This window comes from Arachis hypogaea, chromosome 6 (assembly GCF_003086295.3).
Source record: "Arachis hypogaea cultivar Tifrunner chromosome 6, arahy.Tifrunner.gnm2.J5K5, whole genome shotgun sequence".
NCBI lineage: Eukaryota > Viridiplantae > Streptophyta > Magnoliopsida > Fabales > Fabaceae > Arachis > Arachis hypogaea.
In genome coordinates this window covers 86,723,105-86,746,467 of record NC_092041.1, presented here as the reverse complement: position 1 = coordinate 86,746,467, position 23,363 = coordinate 86,723,105, and the positions used below count along the sequence as shown (strand labels likewise).

At 31.8% G+C, this 23,363-nt stretch overlaps 3 protein-coding genes across 6 annotated transcripts; all 3 read right to left on the bottom strand.

Annotated features, from left to right (window-relative positions):
• Positions 1-927: 927 nt before the first annotated feature.
• LOC112696834 (uncharacterized) lies at positions 928-7,247 on the bottom strand. 3 transcript variants are annotated; one of them, XM_072197225.1, is made up of 8 exons: positions 6,600-6,935; positions 5,014-5,139; positions 4,755-4,813; positions 4,086-4,187; positions 3,048-3,224; positions 2,853-2,951; positions 2,405-2,650; positions 928-1,620 (listed from the first exon to the last, which is right to left on the bottom strand). In XM_072197225.1, the coding sequence occupies exons 4-8, from the start codon at positions 4,164-4,166 to the stop codon at positions 1,216-1,218; spliced, it is 1,008 nt and encodes a 335-aa protein (XP_072053326.1). In that variant the 5' UTR covers positions 4,167-4,187; positions 4,755-4,813; positions 5,014-5,139; positions 6,600-6,935; the 3' UTR covers positions 928-1,215. The 3 variants fall into 3 exon arrangements, with proteins under 3 accessions (XP_072053326.1, XP_025605517.1, XP_072053327.1); XM_025749732.3 differs by lacking the exon at positions 5,014-5,139 and having other exon boundaries at positions 4,755-4,936; positions 6,600-7,247; XM_072197226.1 differs by lacking the exon at positions 5,014-5,139 and having other exon boundaries at positions 6,600-6,866.
• Positions 6,765-13,268, bottom strand: LOC112696835 (uncharacterized). Of its 2 annotated transcripts, none has more exons than XM_029287587.2 (6): positions 11,532-13,268; positions 9,577-10,332; positions 9,184-9,483; positions 8,466-8,954; positions 7,470-8,375; positions 6,765-7,373 (listed from the first exon to the last, which is right to left on the bottom strand). In XM_029287587.2, exons 1-6 carry the CDS (start codon positions 13,245-13,247, stop codon positions 6,765-6,767), a joined length of 4,776 nt encoding a protein of 1,591 aa, XP_029143420.1. In that variant the 5' UTR covers positions 13,248-13,268. The 2 variants fall into 2 exon arrangements, with proteins under 2 accessions (XP_029143420.1, XP_029143422.1); XM_029287589.2 differs by having other exon boundaries at positions 8,802-8,954.
• On the bottom strand, positions 13,269-17,052 carry LOC114924104 (probable disease resistance protein At1g51480). Its single transcript, XM_029287590.2, has 2 exons — positions 16,799-17,052; positions 13,269-14,151 (listed from the first exon to the last, which is right to left on the bottom strand). The coding sequence occupies exon 2, from the start codon at positions 13,989-13,991 to the stop codon at positions 13,269-13,271; it is 723 nt and encodes a 240-aa protein (XP_029143423.1). The 5' UTR covers positions 13,992-14,151; positions 16,799-17,052.
• Between the last annotated feature and the right edge of the window lie 6,311 nt (positions 17,053-23,363).

The window sequence follows — 23,363 nt, the reverse complement described above, 5'->3', positions numbered from 1 at the left end:
TTGAAATAACAAGAATTTTGTTTAAGTTACATGTGAAAAAATAAATAAAAAATGAGAAAAATTATTTTAGAGATTGATTTAATTTGGATTTTTTAATTTTTGAGACTAAAATTCAAGAATCAACTTTTAGTCATTTATAGTAATAACATATCAGATTATCAGACTATCAGTAACACACAGACAAATCATATTTTAACATGAACACTAAACTAATATGTGAACAAATTTTATTATGACACGTGACATTATCATAACGTCGACATGTATGTCAATAAAACACACTTTATCATTTTATTCTACATGGCAAAATTTTGTTTTTAACACGTAATATTGGCTGACTATGTGAGTATGACGGTAACAAAAATAACTTGAATAACTAATGTGAGTCTAAAATGAACATTTGAAGTTCAAATTAAAATAAATGTTAGAAGACTATTAAATTTAATTTTTTGGTCATTAATTAGTCATTATTTAAAAATATGAGTTAAATCATGTTATTGAATTACTAAACTAAAAAAATTAGGTTAATAACAAAAAAATAATGGTAAAAAAAATAAATTTTGATGAGTTTTTAATTTTTCTCTTAAAAATTCAAGGGTGAATTTAAAACCCATTTGAATATTATCTCCCCTCAAGTTTCCTAGTGTGTCAAACGTCAAACTCAACTCAATGTATACAGTAGTCCTATGCACCAAGTTAACTTATTCATCAAACACAACTCTATTAAAGACAATATTAATTCCCATAATACTAAGTTAGATGCTTCCTAGCAAAAAAAGCACAATTATAAGCCCCATAAAAAAAACAGTTTGCCGATTCGGTATTCCTTGCCATTGAAGAAAGAAAATTGCATACGAAGAATCAAGATGAAGGATCAAGAAAGATCAGAAGAGATAAAGGAGGTGAAAAGATAAGAACCTTAACACATAATGCAAAAAAAGGAGTAAAACTATGTCATCTAGAAGAAAAAATATAAAATGTGACACATTAAATTAGTGTCAAATATCTAATGAAAATTGAAAGAGTATCTTGGTTTCTCTTTCTATATATCACAAACAGAATATTATTGTGGTCTACTAATCTTGAGAAAAGGGCATTGCATTGCATGGCATGCCGGAGTAATTGAAATAGTTGAATTTTCAGCTAAGTTAAAAAATAAAAATAAAATAAAAAAAAGGAACGAAGTAGCAACATAATTGATCCCCTGCATTTGCCTCAGGGCTTTGCACCAGATTCATCTTTTTGCAGAATTGTAGGTTTAGGAGAATCTAGTCTTTCTTGTACATTAATCTCTTCTTTATCTCCCCCCATGGTTGAACCAAGAGTGTCACAACTAGATGTTTCATCATCCGAGTTGTTGTCATCTATTTGAATTGATTCATTGATGAGTTCTGTTGAAACACCACCTTCACTGACATTAGACATCCTCTTATTGTCATCATCTTTCATTTTTTTGGAAAAAGACTCGAGGGTCCATCCGACGGTGTTTCGCCCGCCGAAGTAGGATTCCAGCTTGTCCTTGTCAAAGAGTTCTTCCATCATCCTTAGGCTTTTCGTGTTGTCCGGATAAGCGAATATCACCTTCTTGAAAGTCTTTGGCTCAAGAAATGGCTTTACCATCTGTTTAACAAAGTATAAATGAGAGAGATGCTTACTTGTAAAACTGAAAAAAGAGTGTAACTCATAAACACATTGATTCTTACTGATTCACCAAACTCTGTTAATAAATTTTTATTCTTTTTACCATGTTGGATAACATGGGAAAATTTTAACATATGATGAATGTAACAAGCAAAATTCTAGCTTGTCATTATACTTAAAAGTATATGGAACAAGAGTGTTGGACGACAAAAGGTGAGCATGAACATAAGTTAAGTGTGGTAGAGATGAAGATGCTAAGATGGATAAGCGACTATACATGTATGAACAAAATAAGGAACGAGATATACGAAAGTTGGAGTAGCACCTATTGTAGAAAAGATGGTAGAATTTCGTCTCAGTAGTTTGGACACGTGGGAAGAAGATTGCCAGAGCATCTAATTAGGAGGTGGATGAGATGAAAGGTAGACAATAGTCGAATGGTAAAAGAAGACCCAAAAAAAAAAAAATCATATATGAGATGGTTAAAGGAAATTTACGTATAAACAGTCTCATTATAGAGATGACACGTGATAAGGTTATACGACAATATTTGATCCATGTAGCTGGCCCGACCAAATGAGATAAGGCTTAGTAATTATTGTCATAGTTGTTTGTTATTGTGGTTATACTTATAAGTCACTAACTCTACCCTATTCTTTGAATTATAGTTAGTATATCACAGAGCATCAAGCTTACCATTGCATGCATTAAGATAGTAGTGAAGAGAGGAGATATTATGATATGATATGATATGATAACATACCGTCCAAAAGGACTCAAATACTTTTGGTGGGTTGTACATGACTGCAAGGCCCAATCTCTCAGGGTAATGATCCTGCAAGATTTGAGCAGTTTCCCTTGTAATCTTCAATGATATGCAGGATTTGTTCCACCCTTGAAAATCAACCAGCCAAACCATCTGTTCCTGCTGCTTAGAACTCAAAGTCATTATGGCATTCTCCAAACAGTAAACAAGGTACTTGATCTGCCCTGCTGCGGCGCTTGCACTCTTCATGCACCGCAAAATAACAACACAATAACATCTTATGAGTGAAAGCAATCATAACTATAAAATTACTGTGTCATTATTTAGTAAATAGGAATATTGTGTCAAAGAAAAACAAGAAAAAATAATTATTTTTTTTTAAATTAAAAACTTATTTAAGTTGAATCATTGTTCGAGGGGATTCTAGTATAAAAATTGAGAGTACCGTAATAGCAGGTCTCATGACAAGAACAGTCCTCCCTTGTGAATCCAAGTAATCAGCTTTGTATAGCCTTCCTAAAGCACCTTCTTGAGCTATATCATCCTTATTGCATAGAAGGGACAACGACAATGACAATTTTAACTAACAAAAATTCATCATTAAACAGAATTAAAAAAATAGATACCATATGATGCATACCCATTTAATCATCTCAGGCTTGTACTCTAACCTCCATTTCAAGCTGCATTTGAGCATCTTTGCTGCTTTCTTAGAATTATTTTTTCTTGCTCTGAGGTACCTTTGTATTGATGCATCTGAACACATAACTGGAAACTTACTTGCAACTGGACCAATGATCTTTCTGACTTCATCAATCTGAATAATAAATCAAATATGAAATCATTATTTTTCACCACAAGAATTGTAGGTCATTCACAAATGATATGAAACAACTTCTTAGATAGAGTAGTGTTTTTTAGATAAACTTTTTTGAATGGACACATTATATAGAAACGTATATATTATAGAGAAATAATAAAGATACATGTAAGACAGAAAATTTATGTTTCCATCTCTATTGTCTTTAGTTTTTAGGTGAATAAAAAATTAGATAAAATTTTATCTCATACAAATTTTGTTCGCATGATCTCTTAGGTAACGTTTGTTTTGAGGTATTGAGACAGAGACTGAGACTCAGTATCGTGTTTGTTAGTTCAGAGACTGGTACTAAAATTTCTGTCCCTGTCTCTAAAATTTCAGTATTTCAGTACCTCCAAAAAGTAGGGACACAGTGGACTGAAATTTTTAGAGATGTAGACTGAAACTTTAATAACATTTTATACTTAAAATACTTTTATTTTAATTAATTAATTCCAATTTTACCCCTTGTGCAAATTAAATTAGAGTTTCATTCTTGTTTCAATTCCTGTCTCCCATTTTGCACCAAACATAATACTGAGATTTATTTCAATCTCTGTCTCTTAGTCTCTGTCTCTCAGTCTCAGTCCTCTGTCTCTCCACCAAATGCTACCTTAGTGTTTCTACTACTGTTTTGTAAGACATGCCAAATAAGATATTATAGTTTTTGGCTAGTAGTTAACAAACAATATTTAAAAGTTTGTAAGCTAAAAGAATGATGTTGGGCTACTGAACTAAAAGTGTTAACCTGCTAGCTAAATGAATTGGCCAAAATAAATTAAAATTGTTGGTCTTTATGAGCTTTTTTCAATTAAATACCTTTGCTTGATTCTCTTGAGGAGTCAGAATTTTTTCTATTGAGCTTCTTCTGAATGATGATAATCTTTGTTTCAAATCCATAGTCCAAACAGTGCTAATAGCCTGAAATTAAATATGGACAACCAACAAAAAGAAACAACCTTTCTTTTAAGTACTTGCAAAACAAATACATATATGAATTAATATTTTCATATAATCAGTTTCAGCTTAGAACACTAAACATTAAAGATGGATATAATTAAATTTACAAAAATCCCACACATATTGATAATATCATTCAATACATAATGTCAATGATGTTGCTAACTACTCAAGGATCTTGGTTTTAGGCTTTTAGCACTGTTTCGTTCATCATGTTAGAAGGATAGAATAACTATTTTTTAAATTATTTCTAAGATATTAATATAGAAAAATATTTACAAAAAAAATAGTAAACTGTTGGTAAGATTGGAATGAATCTATAGTAAATTTAACTTAAGAAAAGAAAGAAAAAAAATGTGATCTTTATGATTCATAACAAAATTGTATTCCGTAAAAAATCTTATGTTTTTCTTCCCAATCCTAATTCGAAATAAGGATTAAAAAGGATTTATCGTAAAAACAAAACATCATAGTCACCCTAGATTAGAACAGATTATAAAATAAAAGAGTTAAGGAAAAAGATATCACCTTAAATAAAGTATGTGTCGCAAGAAAAGAGTACTAGATTTCCAAGATCAGACTCCAGGCTATGAAACACAAAATCAGAATTCAATAAAGAAGAAATTGTTGTATTGTGATATTGTACGTAGAACTAGATAGTAATTTGCTGGATTTTCATCACGCAAGCCTGTACGGTACATTATTGATTCCTACAAATATGGTACAATCAACAAAGGGATAAACATAAGATTTATTATCATATTTTTTATCATTTAATGAAACTAACCTTTTGGTTTCGTTTCACTAATGATAATGACGTGATTGATAATCACTGATAGAGACAAGAACACAGATTCATCTTCATCAGCTTTTGATTGCTTGTGATTTTAAATCGACGACCCAACAAATGAAACTGTACAAGAGCATCAATGCCACCGATATCATGAATGTTACAATGACCGTAAGAAAAGTCAAAGCAATCGAATCATGGCCTCTTTGTGAAAACAGAAAGCCAACCAAGTTCCAACAGTGTATGTAATGATCTTCTAAAGAGAAACAATGAGAGAAGAAAAAGTTTATAATAAAATCAGTTAATATAAAATATTTAAAAGTTTCATAAATTAACATACAAAATTCAAAAACTATATATCAAAACTTTATGTTAGATATATACTAATTTTTATTAGGGTAAAGTATACTTTTTGTCCTTGAAGTTTGACAAAAGTTTCAAAAATATCTTTAAATTTTATTTTGTTTCAATTTTATGACAAAAGTTTTCGATTTGTATCAAATATACCCCTGAAGGCTAATTTTTTTAAGAATTTCATAAGAACAACTCTCAATATAAGCAAATCAAGCATAATTTTTATGCATTATTGTTAGATTAGTCTTAAATTTTTTTGAAAATTTAGCTGTTGAAGGTATATTTGATGCAAATCGAAAACTTTTGGGATAAAATTGAAACAAAATAAAATTTAAGGATATTTTGAAACTTTTACCAAACTTTAGAGACAAAAAGTATATACCCGTTTTATTATTCTCGATGATAATAATAATAGTAGTAGTAGTAAAAAATATGACCTTAAGAAGAGAAAATTGTGGATCATGAAAACGGATGTAAGAGGTGAATAAGGACATGTAGTTTGAAGAGGCAATCAAAACTTATTAAGAGGTCCAATATTATAAGGGCACATGATAAGTGGAAAATAAGGGAAGTAATAAAACTCATAAGAATGTTTCAAAGAAAGAATAAGATTTTAAGATTTGCAATAGCAATTAAATGATTATGTTTACATTAAGATCTCTTTATATAATATGTTAAAATTTGATTAAAAAAAAATTAGGTTGTAAGTTGTACATTCATGTTTGATACAAGTATTTTTCATGGATGACATTCATTGCTATATGATTTTAATAACAATTTTATTTGCAAGTCATCTTCTCAAAAAGGTAATGTGATGTATATTATCATATTTATAATGTATTTTTCAGCCTGCCTCTCTGTAAGGTAGCTTAATTTCTTATTATATGGTAATTTATTGCATTATATCAATGAATGTTAAATAAAGCCAAGAACTAATCACCCTTAGAAGAATTGATATAAGTCGTATACCTCTGAAGTCTAAAGAACCAATTCATTTACTTGATTGACACTAGAAATTAAATCTTACCGACAAAAAAGGGTGTTTTAGGTAAACATTATAAAGATGATTGGTTCTTGCAAATAAGACAACCAAGGAAGAAAAGATGAATAATTGAGATAAAAGTTGTCAGCTGTAACACTGAGAAGTTAGAAGTCAAAGAAATACAGGACAAAAGCAATCTTAGTCATGCATTTTTCATTTGATTATCTATACTACATACTATACATACCGCTTCATGAGTATTTACGCTGTCGCTGTCGAATCATTTGATTCACTTCCAGGTTCCTTTCCTCACGTATGTTGTATATGACCTCGTCCAGTTGTAATTCCCATAGCTCTGGTGTGTATAAGGTTGGAGAGCAGAAGGTCTCCATCTTTGGGCATTCTTTAATTTCTATCCATCACAATATGGTAGGTCGAAATAGAAAGAGCTTATTGAACAGAAGCTGTTTAGCTTCGGTAACTTACTCAGCCGAATGCTGTATAAATTTGGGAATATAATCTTTGCTCCCTTATGCTGCACAGACTTATTACTATTATTGTTCCCAATGATCTCTTCCATCTCTTTACATTCCTGCACATCAAGTGCTTCCAGATTCGAAAGGCTTCTGGCAGCGGACACATTTGGAAACACAAACCTCAAATCATGGCACCTACTAATTATTAGAATATTCAAATTCTCAAAGCCTATGACAGAGTTGTTGTTTCTCCAAATGTGATTCAGTTTGGGCAGAGAATGCAACTCCATCCTTACTAATTGTGATTTATGAATCCCAGTGCCAGTCCCTTCAAATACAACTTCCATAATATGACATTGCCGTACATGAAGCTCTTTCAGATGTTGGAATAATAATGAATGAATGGTGTTTGATTGGACACATGTGAGAAGCTTGTTGCAGCTCTCAACTTCAAGCCTTGATACCCTCTTCATGTAGCCCACCAAGTGCTTGTATTGAGGTTTCTCGTCAACACATTCAAATGTGTCTACTTCTTGCAACTCCACCTACATAAAATTCAACAACATTAACATGTGATCTCATCTAAATTGAAAGCTTACTACTAGTTAATGAACCAATGCAATACATATTATATGTCGTACCTTATATTTGCCTGAATAATTGTGAAGATAATATAGTGTCAAATTCATGTCTCCAAGGGTGAGCGTGTCATTATTAACCTTGTGAAGGTTAGGTGTGCTTACAATTACTTTTCCATTTCCATTAGAAAAGGTTTCAATTTGTGAGGAAGGTGATAAGAGCATTAGGTCATAGTCATATGACCCTCCACAGAAACATTGGAAGTTGGGCACACCAGTTAAACTTATTTCTTTTAATTGGGGAAATGAGACCTGCACTTGTTCCTGTTTCTTCTTATCTTCATTTTCATTGCTCAATGGGATGTCATAGTCATAATCTCCATAACAGAAACATCTCAAGTTCGGCAAATTTTCAAGACTCAACTTCTCCAATTTTGGAAATAAGGTCTTATCTTTACAGCCTGCACCCATGTTCATGATTTTCTCTTCCTCTTCTTTTTTGACAATCTCTTCTATCATCTCACAGTTTTTAACTTCTAGTTCTTTTATCTCCACAAGGCTTTTGGCAACAGAATAGGACATCACACACTTTAAATTGTTGCATCTTGCAATTTCAATTGACGTTAACTTGGTAAAACTTACATGCCTCACAATATTGAGTCCCCATATGCTCCTCACTTTTGGTAAATCTTGTAATTTTATGCTCTCTAATCCATAATTTATGCTTTGATCATATCCTTCCTTCGTAAGCATTTCTCCTCTTGCTTCAAACACCTCTTCTAGTGAATCACAACTAGTAATGCTTAGTTCCCTTACATGTCGAAGCATGCCCATCTCCTTGAGCTGAACAAGCATTGAGAGTTCATGATACCCACTGATATTCATAACTGAAATCTCAAACAAGTTCTTAATTATGTCTTTATCATGGAGATCGCTCCACCTAATCATCTTTTCTTCTTGTAATTCCATCTACAAAATCAACAACCACATTTAGTGTGCGACCATAAGATATATATGAGCTAATTAATATATGTAAATATGTTTTAAGATGACATGTACAAATGTTCTAAATCCCTCTATAGTAGAATTCAACTGGTCTTCTTTTTGCACAGAGATATTGCACTTGAAGTATGTTGCCTTCGAATTCATGGTGACATTCTTGAGCTTAGTCGTATGACAAGATCCCCGTGAAAACACTTCCATGTTCATACAGTCTTTAATCATTACTTCTTGCAGAGATGACAACTCAAAGGAGTAGGAAACTTGACAGAAGGCTTTTAGTTTTGGTAAGCTTTTAAGACTTAGTTTCTCTAATTTTGGGAACATGACTTTATCTTCACTTGTGTTAATGTTGTCTTTGGATACTATTTCTTCTATGTTCTTGCAATTACTTACTCTTAAATTTTGAAGCCTTCCAAAAGTTGAAAAAGAGAACAATATCTTTATTCTGTCACACTTAGACATGTGTAGAGATGTTAAGTTTGGAACTAATAATCCATTAATAAAAGGCTTTTCTCTCAATATTCTCTCACTGCCTTCATTAGAATCCTGCAAAAAAGAAGAAAAAAATAATTTGGACTGTAATTAGGGAAGACTGCATCATTCAACTTGTGGAGGTCTTGTATGTATATAATTGTTAAATTACCTTTTTCCTTTCGAATCAATATTCGTGTTTTATATTCTTTTAAAATGAACAATTACTGGTGCCTTTAATTTCAAATAAGAAAATTTGAAATAAGACGTTAACGGCAAATGAAATGGTGGTTTTGTTACTCACCCTGCCTTCTTGCTTGCCGTTGATTGCAAAAGAACAAAAATTCTCAAGATTTGGTAGTCCAAACAATTGAAGTGACACCAAGTGAGTGAAAGTAACCATCATGCTTGTTCTTTTTTCTAAATTGTCATAATCACAAATGTCAATGCTGGAATTGTGTGTTCCCTCAAGCAAAACTACTTCTTCCACTGAATCAGAGTGAATCAGAGTAAGATCTTCAAGAATTGGTACATGGCTTATTTCTGCCTTGCCCTTGATTTCAGAAATTGCAGGTTCTTCTTGATCTTGTGCCAATGATGCTTCCTGCAAACTCATCAGCATACTCAGAGTTCACACAATTTGTTCTACATGAATAATCCTTAATTGAACAATTATAGATATGGTGAGACTCGATACCATGCTTGTAGTAGTCTCTTGACTGCGGTGGCGAACAAATGTAAGTGGCCAAGGCATGCAACCAATAAGGGGCCGATGAGAGGAGCTTGATGAGTTGGAATTGCTAAAGTCCCTGTTTTCTGTCTTCAATTGGGTTGGTATCAAAGATATCTTCAACTTGGGACAATACCGAAAATAGAATGTTCTCAATGATGGCCATTCTAACTTTGCGGAATCTGTATACAAGTTTTCAAAATTCGGAAGTCTATAGAGTGATAAAGAACATAATTTATTAAAGATGATAGTATGTTCTCTTCCTTTGGTTTCAAGATCTCCCTCTTCTTCATCAGCAACTAAAGCCACCATCGAGTTGCAATAAGATATTTTTAATGTCTCAAGATTCACCATTGCTTTGACAGTGGCTGGTGTAAACACGTGACTTAAAGAGTCACATGACGAAATTTGAATTGATCTCAAATTGTGAAACCCATCAACGCTATGCGGAACATTACCCCACACATATTTTAGCTTAGGAAGTCTATAGATGTTGATTTCTCGCAGCTGAGGAAACATTTGGGTATTCGACGACTTTAAATATTCTCGCAAGTCAAATACTTCCTCCAAGGAATGACAGATCTCTAAGGTGATGGTTTCCAATACTGGAAATTGTAGCATCCAAATAGATGAAAATAACTTGTTTTGACAATTTGATTTAGACATAGACTCATCTTCCTTAGTTTGTGAAGCATTAACTCTTTTATTTGTGCAACTCGAACCCTGTCCGCATATAAATAATATGAAGATAATTGATATTGTTGCAACAGGAATTATACATGATATTCTATTTCCTTCGAGAAATAATTTTAGAAAATACTATATAAAACATATTAAATGGGTATTGAAAGAAATTTTATTCATATACATGTGTGAGCATTTGTTCATTTTTCTCGAGTCTTATAAATTATTAAGACTATGTCTTCAATTACATTGGAAGCGATGCACCATTCCTTTGAGACTTTAATATATATCTGATGTGATTTTTCTACTCTGGTGAATAAGTGAGACTACCAGAAGATATACATATCACAAATCATAAATAACTAGCAGTTGAAACTAAATAATCTTTGTGTACTATAAAAACACTGTATCTTGTGTCTCATTACCCTCACCGCATCGTTCAACAACCACCTTCCCAACAAAATTGGCAGTGCTGAAGAAATGATAAATGAAATACTCCCTCGATTCGATGAGGGCAAAAATTGTGGGCAAAAAAATGTTGTTCACTAATGGGGCAAAATCATGTAAAATGTTCCATAGTTGATCATTTTTTTATATTTATCTTGACTTTCACCTAATAATAGTCTTTTTCTATATATTTCTACTAAAAGTATTCACTCTCTAACATTTTTTATTAAGTAAAATACAAAAATGTGTATTCAAAAGTTTATATTGCTACAAAAATAATTCTTAAAGACACCAAAAATAAATAAATCCCTCAATAATTTGAAAATACAACAAAAATTAAAAAAAAAACATGCTTTTTATAAATTATTATATTTCATGAGAAAATAAAATGGAAAGAAGTATATACAAAACAAAATAGAAACACAAAATACATATAAGAAAAATATTTACATGATTATTATGTATAAAATAGATTATTCTGTTGTATGGTTATTGTTTTAGAATAATTGGATAAAAATGCCTTGAATAGCTAACTATACCACTTTTATACTGGCTTTCAATTTTGTTTTGTATTTTTATTATTTAATTTAATGTAATATAAAAAATGAAACTAGCCATCCACTTGAAACTTGTATACAGCAGACCTTTTCCCCCCTTCTTGTCATATAATGCGATATATAAAGAAAATTGAATATGATAAAAAAAAAAAGCATGTACCGCAATGGTATAAAGAAATTTGAATTGTGAGGAATTAGCAAGAATGAGTGATCAGAGATAAATAAGGAACTTACACGATGAGATGAATCTGTTGATGAAGGTGGCTCAGTTGAATCGATGGCATTGCTGAAGCCAGTGAATAGTGGAAGACGCTCCAAATACAATTTCTCTAAATTTAAGAACTCAGAAATCAACGGGTTGTTGACTTTATGGTGATTGTCGGATGCCTTACATATCTCCTTTAGCATTGGGAGATTCATTATTGACAATGACTTCAATAACGGGAAGGCAGTGTAAGAAGTTGCAGTGATGCAATCTACAACATACATAACATCTGGACATGAATATAGTTCTAGATTTGTCAAGCACTGGAATCCGTTGTCATCTAATTCACAAATCACATTTTTCATGTCCTTCACGCCTTCCAACTTGAGCACTTCACATCTCTTAATCAATTGCATTAGTACTGGGCTACACTTGATAGACTTCTTGTAACTTGTATGTCTGAACACTAACTTATTTGGCTCCAGATATCCAAAACCACGATCGTCACCCCAATATACATATTGAGCCACGTAAATCCAAAACCTCTCTATATTTTTGAAACTCAAATCTTTAGGCAGAATTTCTACCTCTCTTACTCGGATTTCAAAAACCTTCAAGTGTTGAGAAAGTTCTATCAACTCACCGAGAATTGGCTTGTTTAGCATCCAAGGGAAGTTGCTTACCCTGAAATAAAGTTCTTCCAACTGGGACAACCTTGCAAAGACATTATCTGAAATGATGGCAAGTTCATTACATTCTGTCAAGTCGAGCAATTTCAGAGAGCTTAATTGTCCGATTTCAGTTGGAAGTTCTTTAATGTTGGAGCGGGAGAGGCTTAAGATTTCGAGTTCAACAAGTATATTGCCAATCACGGACACATCTCCAACATCACAATCTTCTAATTGCAATGTCCTTAAGGTCACGGGGGTTTGGAAAAGAGACGGCATTGTTGGAATGCGCAACTTGTTCATTGTCAAAACTCTGATCTTACTCATTCTTTGGAAGAAATTCTCCGGCCACAAAATCGCTTCCTCCCTTTCTGATCGCGCTTGAAAGAGCTCAAGCATTGGATAGTCTATGCCATTGGTGATTGCATCTGCCAAAATGAGTGATAGTGCTTTGAAATGATCCACCTTGTCTTGTTTCTTCAACTGCTTCAATTCATCATTACCTTGCCGCACCTCAAAACCGTGCTCTTTTCGAGATGCAATTGATAAGACAACATCGCGTACAACATCATGTATCTTCACACAGTCACGTTTTCCACTTTCCAGCAATAAAAAGCACCTTTTGAGGTCATCCACCAAAGTGTCCACCATGTTTCTTGCTTTTCCCAGCGCACCAGCCAAATTAATCAATCGCATCCCCACGGCGTGACGCAGCACACATTCTACCGGAACATCAAAGTCTTCAGGAAACAAGGCGCAAAGAAAAAGGCAATATTTGTGCTCTTCAGTTCCTAAAGACGTAATGCTAAGCTCAATGCTTGATTGAACCTTATTCAGCAACTTAGAATGTTGTAGTTGCTCAAATGCATACTCCCATTGAGGCTTAGCTTTGTTTCGTAGCCCACTTCCTGTTGTCACTATAGCAAGGGGCAAGCCTCCGCATTCTTTTGCAACCTTCCTTGCAATGTGCTTTATGTTGGCCTTGTCTGTAGTGTCAACCCCTGCCATGTCCCGAAATAGGTCCCAGGCTTCTTCTTCAGGCAACACATGAAGCTGGATATTCTCCTTGCTTCCCATCTTGCGACATACTTGTTCGTTTCATGATGTGAACAATATCTTGCATACTTTCTCATGTCCAAGGGAAGGAATTCCAATGCTCTCAAAATCAAGCTCTGACCACACATCATCAAACACTATCAACACCCTACTAGTACCCTGCAAGTAATCAAGTAATTCCCGTGCTTTTCCTTGCACGCTCCCACTTCTGAATGACAACCCTAGCCCATCGGCAATTTGAGCTTGGACCATTTGGTAATTTTGATTTTGAGACACCACTGCCATCACAACCTTATAGAATAGCTTTTCTGATTCAACAACTTTGATAACACCTTTCACTAGGGTGGTTTTTCCCACCCCACCCATGCCACAAATGCTAATCATTCTGATCTTGTCATCCTTCAATTTCTCCATAACATCCCCAATGATCTTTTTTCTCGACTCCAACCCCTTGATGTCTTGAGTGAAGGTAGGTCCAAGCCTTGGTGCAGGCTTAGGATATGATATGGGTTGAAGTTCATCTTTCTGCTTCGCCAAGCTTACAACCTCTTGTGATGCTCTTGTCGCTTGCTTGCCCAACGAGTAATCAAGTCTTCCACCAACACATTTCTTGCGCTTGTTTTCTACAGCATCTCCATAGAGTTTATGAACCTTCGCATCAATCGCTTCCACATCAGAGAGCCACTTTTGCACATTATTTGCGACTACAAGACCTCTACTTCTATCTGCTTCCACTTGCCCTTTCAATGCATCTTTCATGCCCATCAGCTTCTCATGTTCTTTTCTTAGGTTGCCGACAAGTCTTCGTGACAAATCAGATATTCGAATTGCTTTACAGTGGACTTCACTATCAAATCTCCAAGTTTTGAAATAGCCTCTGTTGCAAGTTGTTCAAAGCAAGACCCCATCTTCTTATGTCTCTGTTCTGAATTATTAAAATTAAACAAAAAAATGTAAACAGAATTAGATCTTAACAAATGTTTTGCTACTCAAAATAGCAAAAGCATCGCTTATAGGCATCTTAATGTTTATAATCGTTTTTGTCAATGTATGTGGGAGTTGCTGCGTTGTTTCCTTATATTTTCTCACATGTTAATACTAACTTTCGGTAACTTCATTCCAATAACTTCAATTTTAAATAATAAACAATTGTGCACAGTTGAAAAAGAAAATCATCAACAACTGTGTATGATTGTAAAATTGAATTGGTTTTAATATTGAAATATACAATTGTATGTTTACCAATCTTTCATTTATTTGAACATTTCTAAACCAACTTTTAAATTAACAGAAATAACCTAGGGTAAAGTGATTAATAATATAATTGGTGATACTCAAGATCATAATATAATGACAAATTAATCAGTATAATTCCTATAAAAACTAATATAATTGCATACAATTAAGTTTACGAATCTGTTCATTACCAAGAAATAATCTAAGACAAAATACGATCAAAATTATCTCCCCAAGATAACCCCAATAAATATGATCAAATATCAAATTGAGAAAGAAAGGAAGTGACATTACTGATTCCAAATGTTTAATACCACTATTCATTCAATGATTTGATATGATATATTTTTTTAAAATACCTTTATTTAAATATTAGTTTTATCTTATACTATAACTAGTGACGCTATGTAACTAAGTTGATACAAACCCAACAAAAAAATTCAACGTGTGTATGTATCACATGCTTCTTCTTTTTTGCTCTTTTTTTGTTGATATAGCACATAAATTTTTATTAAAAATACTGAAACTTATCCATATAGTACATCAATTTTTGCACCTAACACAAAAACTTTTGTATGTAATACAAACTTGTTAATGTAGCATAAAAAGTTTTGCATGTACCATACATAATACAAATTTATTGATATAGTACAAACAAATTTTGTATATAGTCCAAAAAATTTATGTGTTATGTATTAAAATTTCTGTGATATACTCCAAAATTTATGTGTTGTTCCATAGAAAGTTTTGTGCTCAGTAGTTTTGCTGAACAACTCAGAAATTACTTCTACTATTGCTGTGTCTGGATTTTGTGCACCAAAATGTTTGTGCTCAGTAATTTTGTTGAACCTATTTAAGTGGATGAATCAATATTGTGGACATACAGTCCTTCAAAAATTTTTGTACCATGTATCAATTTTTATGCTCAGCACTAAAATTTCTGTTATGTAATTTTTGCTAAACATATATATGAGAAGGAGAAGATGGTAATGATGACAATGAAGGAAGAGGAGAAGAAGAAAAAAAAAAGAGAAAAATCAAACAAATAAAGGAGAAAGAGGAAAAGAAAAAGAAGAAGATGGAGGAGGAGCAGTAGCGTGAATACGTATTAAGAAGGAAAAGAAACGTGTGGTGACCAAGTTAGACTTAGGTTAAAAATTACTTAGTTGCCTAGCATTTTTGTAATATAACTATTCAATATTTTAAATTTGTATTTATAATTAAATTTGAAAAAAATCTTTAGATAAAATACTGATTTAGCTCTTAATATTTGAATTAAGGCTTAATTTCAATATTTAGATATCTTATTTTTATGTCAAATATCATATTTTATCCCATTTCTATTTTTGCTTATGAAAATATCCCTTTTCTCTTTTATGTGTGTCATCGTCTCTTCCCCCTGCTCTTCCATAAATAACAACAAACATTACTAACACCACCAAAATGAACCTTAACAAAAACTAAAAGATTTATAGGCACAAGCATAAAAGCCTATTTTAATTTTATTAGAGGTTAAAGCATTTCATCAAACGGGATAGGAGAACGAAAACACATTGCATTCGAATGCAAAATTAAAATCATAATTATTTCACTTAGTTGCTTTGTTTGTGATGAAAAAGAAGATGAATAGAGTAGGAGTTGTCACTTTTAAGAGTGAAGAAGACAATAGAACATTCGTGACTTCAACGTGCATTTCGTGTTGGCAACCTTGGGTGGTGACAATGTCGGCAATGAAGGAGAGGAAGAGAATGTGTGTGTTTCTGTGGGTGACGGCAAAGAGGAGAGAAGAAAAAGAATTGAGAGAGGAAGGGGATGGGTGTGATGTTGGCACAGGGAACTATGCTCGTGATATTGTGGCAGTTGTGCATGAGGGAGAGAAGAGGACTTTATATGAAAGTGGAGTGTTGGTGTTTGTGCAATGATGGGGGACGGAATTGAAGGAATTTAGAAGACTAAAATCTCAAAGTTGTCCTTGATATTGACTCCATACACTAAAATTCACCTTGAAGTCCCAATTGTATTATTAAGGCCCCTAAGAATGAACTCTAACACTATAATAGTCAAGTGCCACTCTCCAGCAATGAATCAGCAATTAGAGTAATAATCTGACATAAACTACTACGTTGGAGACTGCAATGATAATTGACGTGACAAGTCAATCTTTGTGACCTAATCTAGTCAGTATCCCTGTTTATAACCATAAAAATCATCAATTATTCTCAATTTTTTCTCAATTATCATTTTTCTCCAAATTCAAACAAACACTTAGACTTACTTGTTGAACAAAGTAAATCATTTATTTGATGGCAATCATAATCATAACACGAAATGAAAACCTGCTAGATGCCTTCAAGATGTTATAAGTCTTGAACTCTTCGCTGGAGTGGATGCTCCTTCTCTACGCCACTAAATTCTTAGTGATGAAAGCTAAGGGCTCCTCTGAGTACAGCGTCCTCTGGCAAAGTGACGAGCATTGGAGTGATTTGAAGTGTGTCCATGAACCGCTTGACAGTCAAAATTGGGCTTGCTATAGTGCATTTGGGACCTTAGAAGCAATTTTAGTGCACCGACCCAATTTCAACAACCATTTTGGGGCTTTAGTGGATTGAGAATGTTATATGTGCTATGAATAGCAATTAAGAATGTGGAGATTGAATAATTAAGCAGCAGTGGTGCACACAAGGCCTTAGTCTAGTGGTCACCTTCTATGCCATGCAATAAGTGCATTCGGTTTCGAAATTTGGTTGATGCCAAGTAGTGAATAGAACTCTTAATATTGTATGTGTGATGCGAGTGAGTGAGTAATACTTAGGATTGTGGGTTGTCTAATTCATTAAAAAAAACAGAAAATAAAAAATATATAATATTTATTTTTGTTAAAAAAATTATATTTTTATGGATGGATAAAAATTCGACAAAAGTATATATTAAATTAATTTTTTTAATCATAAGGAGTAAAATTATAATTTTTTCCGTTGCAAGATAAAAGCTATTTTAACAAATATTAAGATAATTTATATTTTTGTTTTTATCTTTCATAAATACGTATTTAGAATCGGTTGGTTACTAAAGGTCAAGTCGTCGTTAAATATGGAGTATTCAATAATTTTAACAAAAATTAATATTTTTACATTAACAAATTTAATATTTTTAAATAATTATATGTCAATATTTAATAATTATTATGAAATAAAAACTTCTATATTAATGTTATAGCAATAAAAATTAAAGATTTTACTAAATTAGAAAAAAAAAATATATAATATTTTCAATAGCGCCAACTCTATGACAGTTTTCTCCTATATCCAGAAGTACAAAGAAAAAAAAAAAAAAAAAACAACCACAAAACAAGAGGGGTCATTTTTCCAAAAAAAAGTTGTGAGGCTATTGCCCACATGGACCAAAGCAGTGACGAAACTAAAAATTTCGTAAGAGGAGGGCCAAACAAAAATAATATATAATCTATTAAATAATTATATTTTAAATTAATAGTTACTTTTATTTTATAAAAAAGTTATGACTCAAAAATATATTTTAAACATTTTGGTATCTTAAAATTTGTTCGGCAACCATACTTTATGAAACTAAAATCATCAATAATTGTATTTAAAGTGAATTCTAGAACAATTTAATTTATCATAACATATTATTCAAAAGGCTATTTAATTAATAGATTTCTCAATAAAATTTTAGATATTATTCACCGAATTTGAAACAAAAAAGAATTTAATTTTATTTATTATATGTTCTTTTTATTCTCTTAAAAATGTGTCATTTTTAGTTTTGATATTTTTCAATATATATATATATATATATATATATATATATACTTCTAAAAAATAATTATAAAATTAAAACATTTAAATGCAAATGGTAGAAGATCAGTTTATACAAGAAACAATAAAGACTAACACATAAATAAAAAATAATTAATTTTGAGTCTCATGTAGAATATAGACCAATATTTTTATTATTTAAGTCCCAATAAGTTTTTATTTGATATTATTTTTAAATTATATACTATTTTTAAATAAAGAGAAATTACTATGCCAAACATCAACTCCTGTAAAAGTTTATAATACATTGATAAAAGAATTTTTTAACATACTAGAAACTAACACACATACACATATAGATATTAACATATAATTAAATAAATAATACTACTAACTATTTTTTAAAAAAATTAAGGGGACTAACCTTAGACTCACGTTGGTTCTACCATTGACCAGAGGTAAAAGTTCTAATGAGCCAATAAAATCATATAAGGATTATGTGGTAGAAGTTAAAACAAAACTGAACAGTAATTTTTGAATTAAAATAAAAGTGGGTTAAATTTTTTTTAATTTATATTGGGTCAAACAAATAGTCTATTGTAGTTATTGTAAAGATACTTCATTAGCTCCCTAGCGAGATTCTATTTTTATTGTTTGTCTTATTACGTTTGTTAAAAATGTTGTAATTTGGAAATATAACATTAATAAGTATGAAGAGATGGTTTAACATCCTACTCAAATGGAGAAGAGAAAAAGAACCTAATCCTGATGCTAAATGTTTTATCATATTTGATATGTATACTTTTCTAAGATGATAGGGTGCACTTGTAGTTTTCAATTGTTATAAGAATGTTAGGTGTTAAACACTTATAATACTCATTTGGTTAGTGTTGACCTTAGTTAAATAAGAAAATCACACCAAATCCTAGTGACTTTTTTCAAAAACTATATTATAAAACTAAGAAAGTTGTTTCTCAATTGAACTTAAATATTTGGGTTAAGTATTTTTTTCGTCTCTAAGGTCTTGGGTTAAAATCAAAATTATTCTTGATCTTTTTTCTTATTAAAATTATCCTTAACGTTACAAAATGTGATAAAATCATCTTTTTGTCCATAAACAATAATTTTTAGATGATTTTACCCTTTAAAAAAAAAACCTTTTCCTTCTCCATTAACCCCTAACTCCCTTCGTTATAATCACTGAGCCTCTTTCTCTCTCTCTTTAAAAAATGGGTTTATCATTCTTAACTTTGTCAAAATTTTATGTTATTATGTTGTCCTTTATAAATTTATCAAATATAAATTGTGTGACAGGACATTATTGCAGACCTTATTAAGGCTGGTGGTTTTCACAAACTTTAGGATGGAAGTTTCAAAGCCTTTCTTTCCTTTACTCCGTAGTATCATATATTGGCTTGTGTTTAATTTACTGGTATTTGTCTTTGATAATAATAAAATTGTTTATGTTCATAAGTAGAACTTCTATAATTCTATCTCTCTATAATTCATAAGTTTAACTAATTTTTGTTTGACTTGCAGCCAACTAGAGAGTGTGTAACAAAAATTTTCACAAGATTTGAGGAGAAAATCTAGAGGCAAATGAGTTTTCTTGCAAATTATTGATTCTATGATAAGTGTTTTATTGAATATGATTCTTATATTGTTCTTTTTTCTTTGGCAGGTATTGAAATTTAAAACACTTGTTATATCTTATGTGCTTTGCGAAAAAAGGTGTTCAACGGCGTGTTGCTCTTGCTGATTTATGTCCTATTGATGATTGTAGAACTATCTTTATTGATAACAATGATATAATAAGCTTTTATCTGCTCATTTTTAATAATTTTTCACCTAGTATTGCTTTGAAGTATTTCAAATCAACTTACTGCTATATCTTGCGGGATTAGAATTGCTGTTGGAGCTTCTTGGATCTACAAAGTACAAACCTTAAACTAATTGATCTATAGAAAAAAGATTCTATGCTCATCGAGTTTGTTTAGTCAAGTTAGATGTATTTCGAGCAAAGTTTGATGGTGGTTACAGGGTAGGCCTTGAGATTTGCAATGCAAGAAAGGGAAGCCAAAGATATAGTGGTTCTAGACATCAAATGGGATATATTTGAATTGATGAAGAGGTACAATTTCTACAATCCATATATGATGCAATTTTATTCTACAATGACGTGTTGCTATGTTTAGCAGATGCTAACATTCTCAAACTCTAAATTGATCTTTTTATTGGTGCTTCTGAGCAATTTTTAATTTAAAATAGACAAAAAAATGAAAAATAGACGATGAGATTGTATAGATGTGTTGAATGCTAGAATTTGAGATTTGATTCTATTTTTTGTTGAAGGATAATGTTACCTTATTAGTTAGTAAAACTGATTTCTGGAAGATTATCATATAGCTATGATCCTAGGATAATGTTTACCTTAGCTAGTGTAATATTATCTTGCTTTTAGTTGAACTGATTTTGATGTGAACCTGCTTAGAATTAGGAATAGTAGTCTGGTAGTGATTTACTGTTGTTCAGTTTGTGACTCTTTTTTTTAATTTGAATATTAACTTTGGGAGGGGGGTTTAAACCGTCACAAAAATGACAAAAAACTATCAGAATCCATTAACTCAATCCCCAAAAAACAGCAAAAGAACCGCCACTAAATAACGTCGTGGCACCTTCAATTTTAGAGGTTTTAGAAACTGTCACAATTCGTTTTGTGGGGGTTTGAAACCACCACAAAACGGGGAAAAAACCGCCACAAAATGACAAGAATTTTGTAGTGTTAAAAAGAAAGTTACGGGATTGAGAAATGAGAAAATGATGGAAAAAGGCTGTTGTGAACAGAAAGGGAATGTCAACAGAAAAAAAAAAACAGAAGGGTTCTGGCTAAGGCATGGTGCTGTCTGTGAAAAAGAAGAAGATGTGGTTAACTTGGTCAAAATAACAGTTTGTTATTTCCTGGATTTCAGCCAAACCTTTGCTCCCTTTTTTCTTCCTTTTACTTGATTTTCTGGATTTCAATTTGTTCTTTATTTTTTATTTTTTCTAATTTTCTTTCTTTTGTATCATTTTTCTTTAATTTACTTTCTCTTTGTTTTTGTTGTTGTTGTTGATTTTGAACAGAATTGAGGTTAGACTTGTGATGATTTTATTGCAGTAATTGAAGAAAAGGCTAAGACAGTGGTGTGATGGAGGTGGGAGGAGTGTTGAGGGTGGGGAGTAAATGACAGAGACAGAAAATAGAAGGAGGAGACAATGCAATTTTAATTTTCTTTCCTTTCTCTCTTTCTCTCGTCTTCATTCTTCCTTTTTTTCTTTTTTCTTTTTCTAATTTTTGAAGAACATATATATATGAGTTCTTCCTTTTTAATTTTTTAAATTTATGTTGTTACAAATTTTGTGATTATTGCTGTTGCTGGATTGTTAGTTTATTTTGTGATTGTTGATGTTGTGGATTGTTGATTTATTTTGTGGTTAGGGGTTAGTGATGAGGGAGAGTAGGATTCTAGAAGAAAGAGAGGAAGAAAGAGGCTTGGTGATGATGATGAAGGGGGTTGGGAGTTAGTAGTGAGGGGAAGGATTTTTTTTTTAAGGCTAAAGTCGTGTGAAAAATACTGTTTATAGATAAAAGGATGATTTTATAACATTTTGTAACGTTGAGGATGCTTTTAATAAGAAAAAAAGGTCGGGGACGATTTTGATTTTGACCCAAGGCCTTAGGAAAGAAAAAAGTACTTAACTATAAATATTTAGTATCATTAGGACGATGAATAATTGACCATGTGTAAATTTTGCAATTTATCTAGGTTTGGCTATAGAAAGCAAACCAAGTATGTCACTTTTAAAAGAATGTATTACTCATCCTTGGTATGTAGACTCAAGAGGTTATATGCACTAATAATTTCATCCCCTTAGATGAGGCGATATTTTGACAATCATTACATCGACAACATCATAGCCTATCATTCTCATAGAAAAGCATGACTTCATTTTGATCAAGAATACCCACATTTTGTAGAAGGAGTATCAGACTTGAACTTTATTTCGATAGATTTGTTCCTAACATCAACTTTAGTCTCCAAATTCTCCATCCGTAATTGCCTAGTATAATCTTCCTCTTGTAGTATGTATAAAATATTCTTACTTATTCCTAACCTATATTACTCCTAGTTCAAATAGTCCGAGACAAAAAGTAGTTGTAAATTTACCTAATAAAAAGCTTAGTCGATATATAGTTGGAGTAGCAGGAACAATATCAGAGAGAATACATGGGGATGATGGAATACTACAATTAGGAATACAAAGAATGGAGACAAACTCATCACAAGCATCAAAGGAATCACTTGTCACTAACAGAGCTTTAACATTTAAAATGTGGAGTTAATTGATTTAAAAAGCACAGTTAGATAGTTAGTTGTACTTTTTTTATTACTATAAAACACTCTAATTTTACCAACAATGTTACCAACGACCAAGATTAGTAATAGTGAGTGAAAAATCGGTCGTTGAAAAAATCCGACAAATATTTGTTGATAATAATAAATTACCAATGGTAAATTAGTATGTAGGAAAAATTATTAATTTTATAAGACGGACGACAAGAACGTTAATAAAAGTGCGTATCAAAAAAATATTAAAAAATAATTTAAGAATATTGATGACATTTATACTCATCACATGGGTACCTAACCCTTCACAATAAAATATAAACAGTCAATATGCAAATTGCAATTATCTTATTAATTTTAGCTGTTCTAATCATTTTATTCCCAACATCAAATATGGAGCAGATACAAACAAACTCCACAACAAATAAATGGAAAGGATTTCTACATTCCCATATACAGAACATTTCACCTCTCCTATCCTACAGCTAGAGCTGGAAGTGAGTCAAGCCAGCTATGAGCTAACTCGAGCTCGACTCATTAATAGTTCGATAAGCTGAGTTCGTGAACTGATGAGCTAAGCTTGAGTATAGAATTGATCTCATAAATTAAATGAGTCGAGTTTGAGTTTGGATAAATTTAGCTCATTAGCTCATGAACTGGCTCGATTATATATATATATATATATATATATATATATATATATATATATATATATAATTTTACAAATATTAATATTC

Coding starts and splice junctions, on each gene's coding strand:
- LOC112696834 (XM_025749732.3), bottom strand. CDS start 4,166: ATGGATTTGAAACAAAGATTATCATCATTCAGAAGAAGCTCAATAGAA. Junction 2,651..2,852: donor TCATGAGACCTGCTATTACG/GTACTCTCAATT, acceptor CGGTGCATGAAG/AGTGCAAGCGCCGCAGCAGG. Junction 1,621..2,404: donor TATTTGAGTCCTTTTGGACG/GTATGTTATCAT, acceptor TTTGTTAAACAG/ATGGTAAAGCCATTTCTTGA.
- LOC112696835 (XM_029287587.2), bottom strand. CDS start 13,247: ATGGGAAGCAAGGAGAATATCCAGCTTCATGTGTTGCCTGAAGAAGAA. Junction 8,376..8,465: donor TAGAGGGATTTAGAACATTT/GTACATGTCATC, acceptor TTGATTTTGTAG/ATGGAATTACAAGAAGAAAA. Junction 7,374..7,469: donor ATTATTCAGGCAAATATAAG/GTACGACATATA, acceptor AATTTTATGTAG/GTGGAGTTGCAAGAAGTAGA.
- LOC114924104 (XM_029287590.2), bottom strand. CDS start 13,991: ATGGGCATGAAAGATGCATTGAAAGGGCAAGTGGAAGCAGATAGAAGT.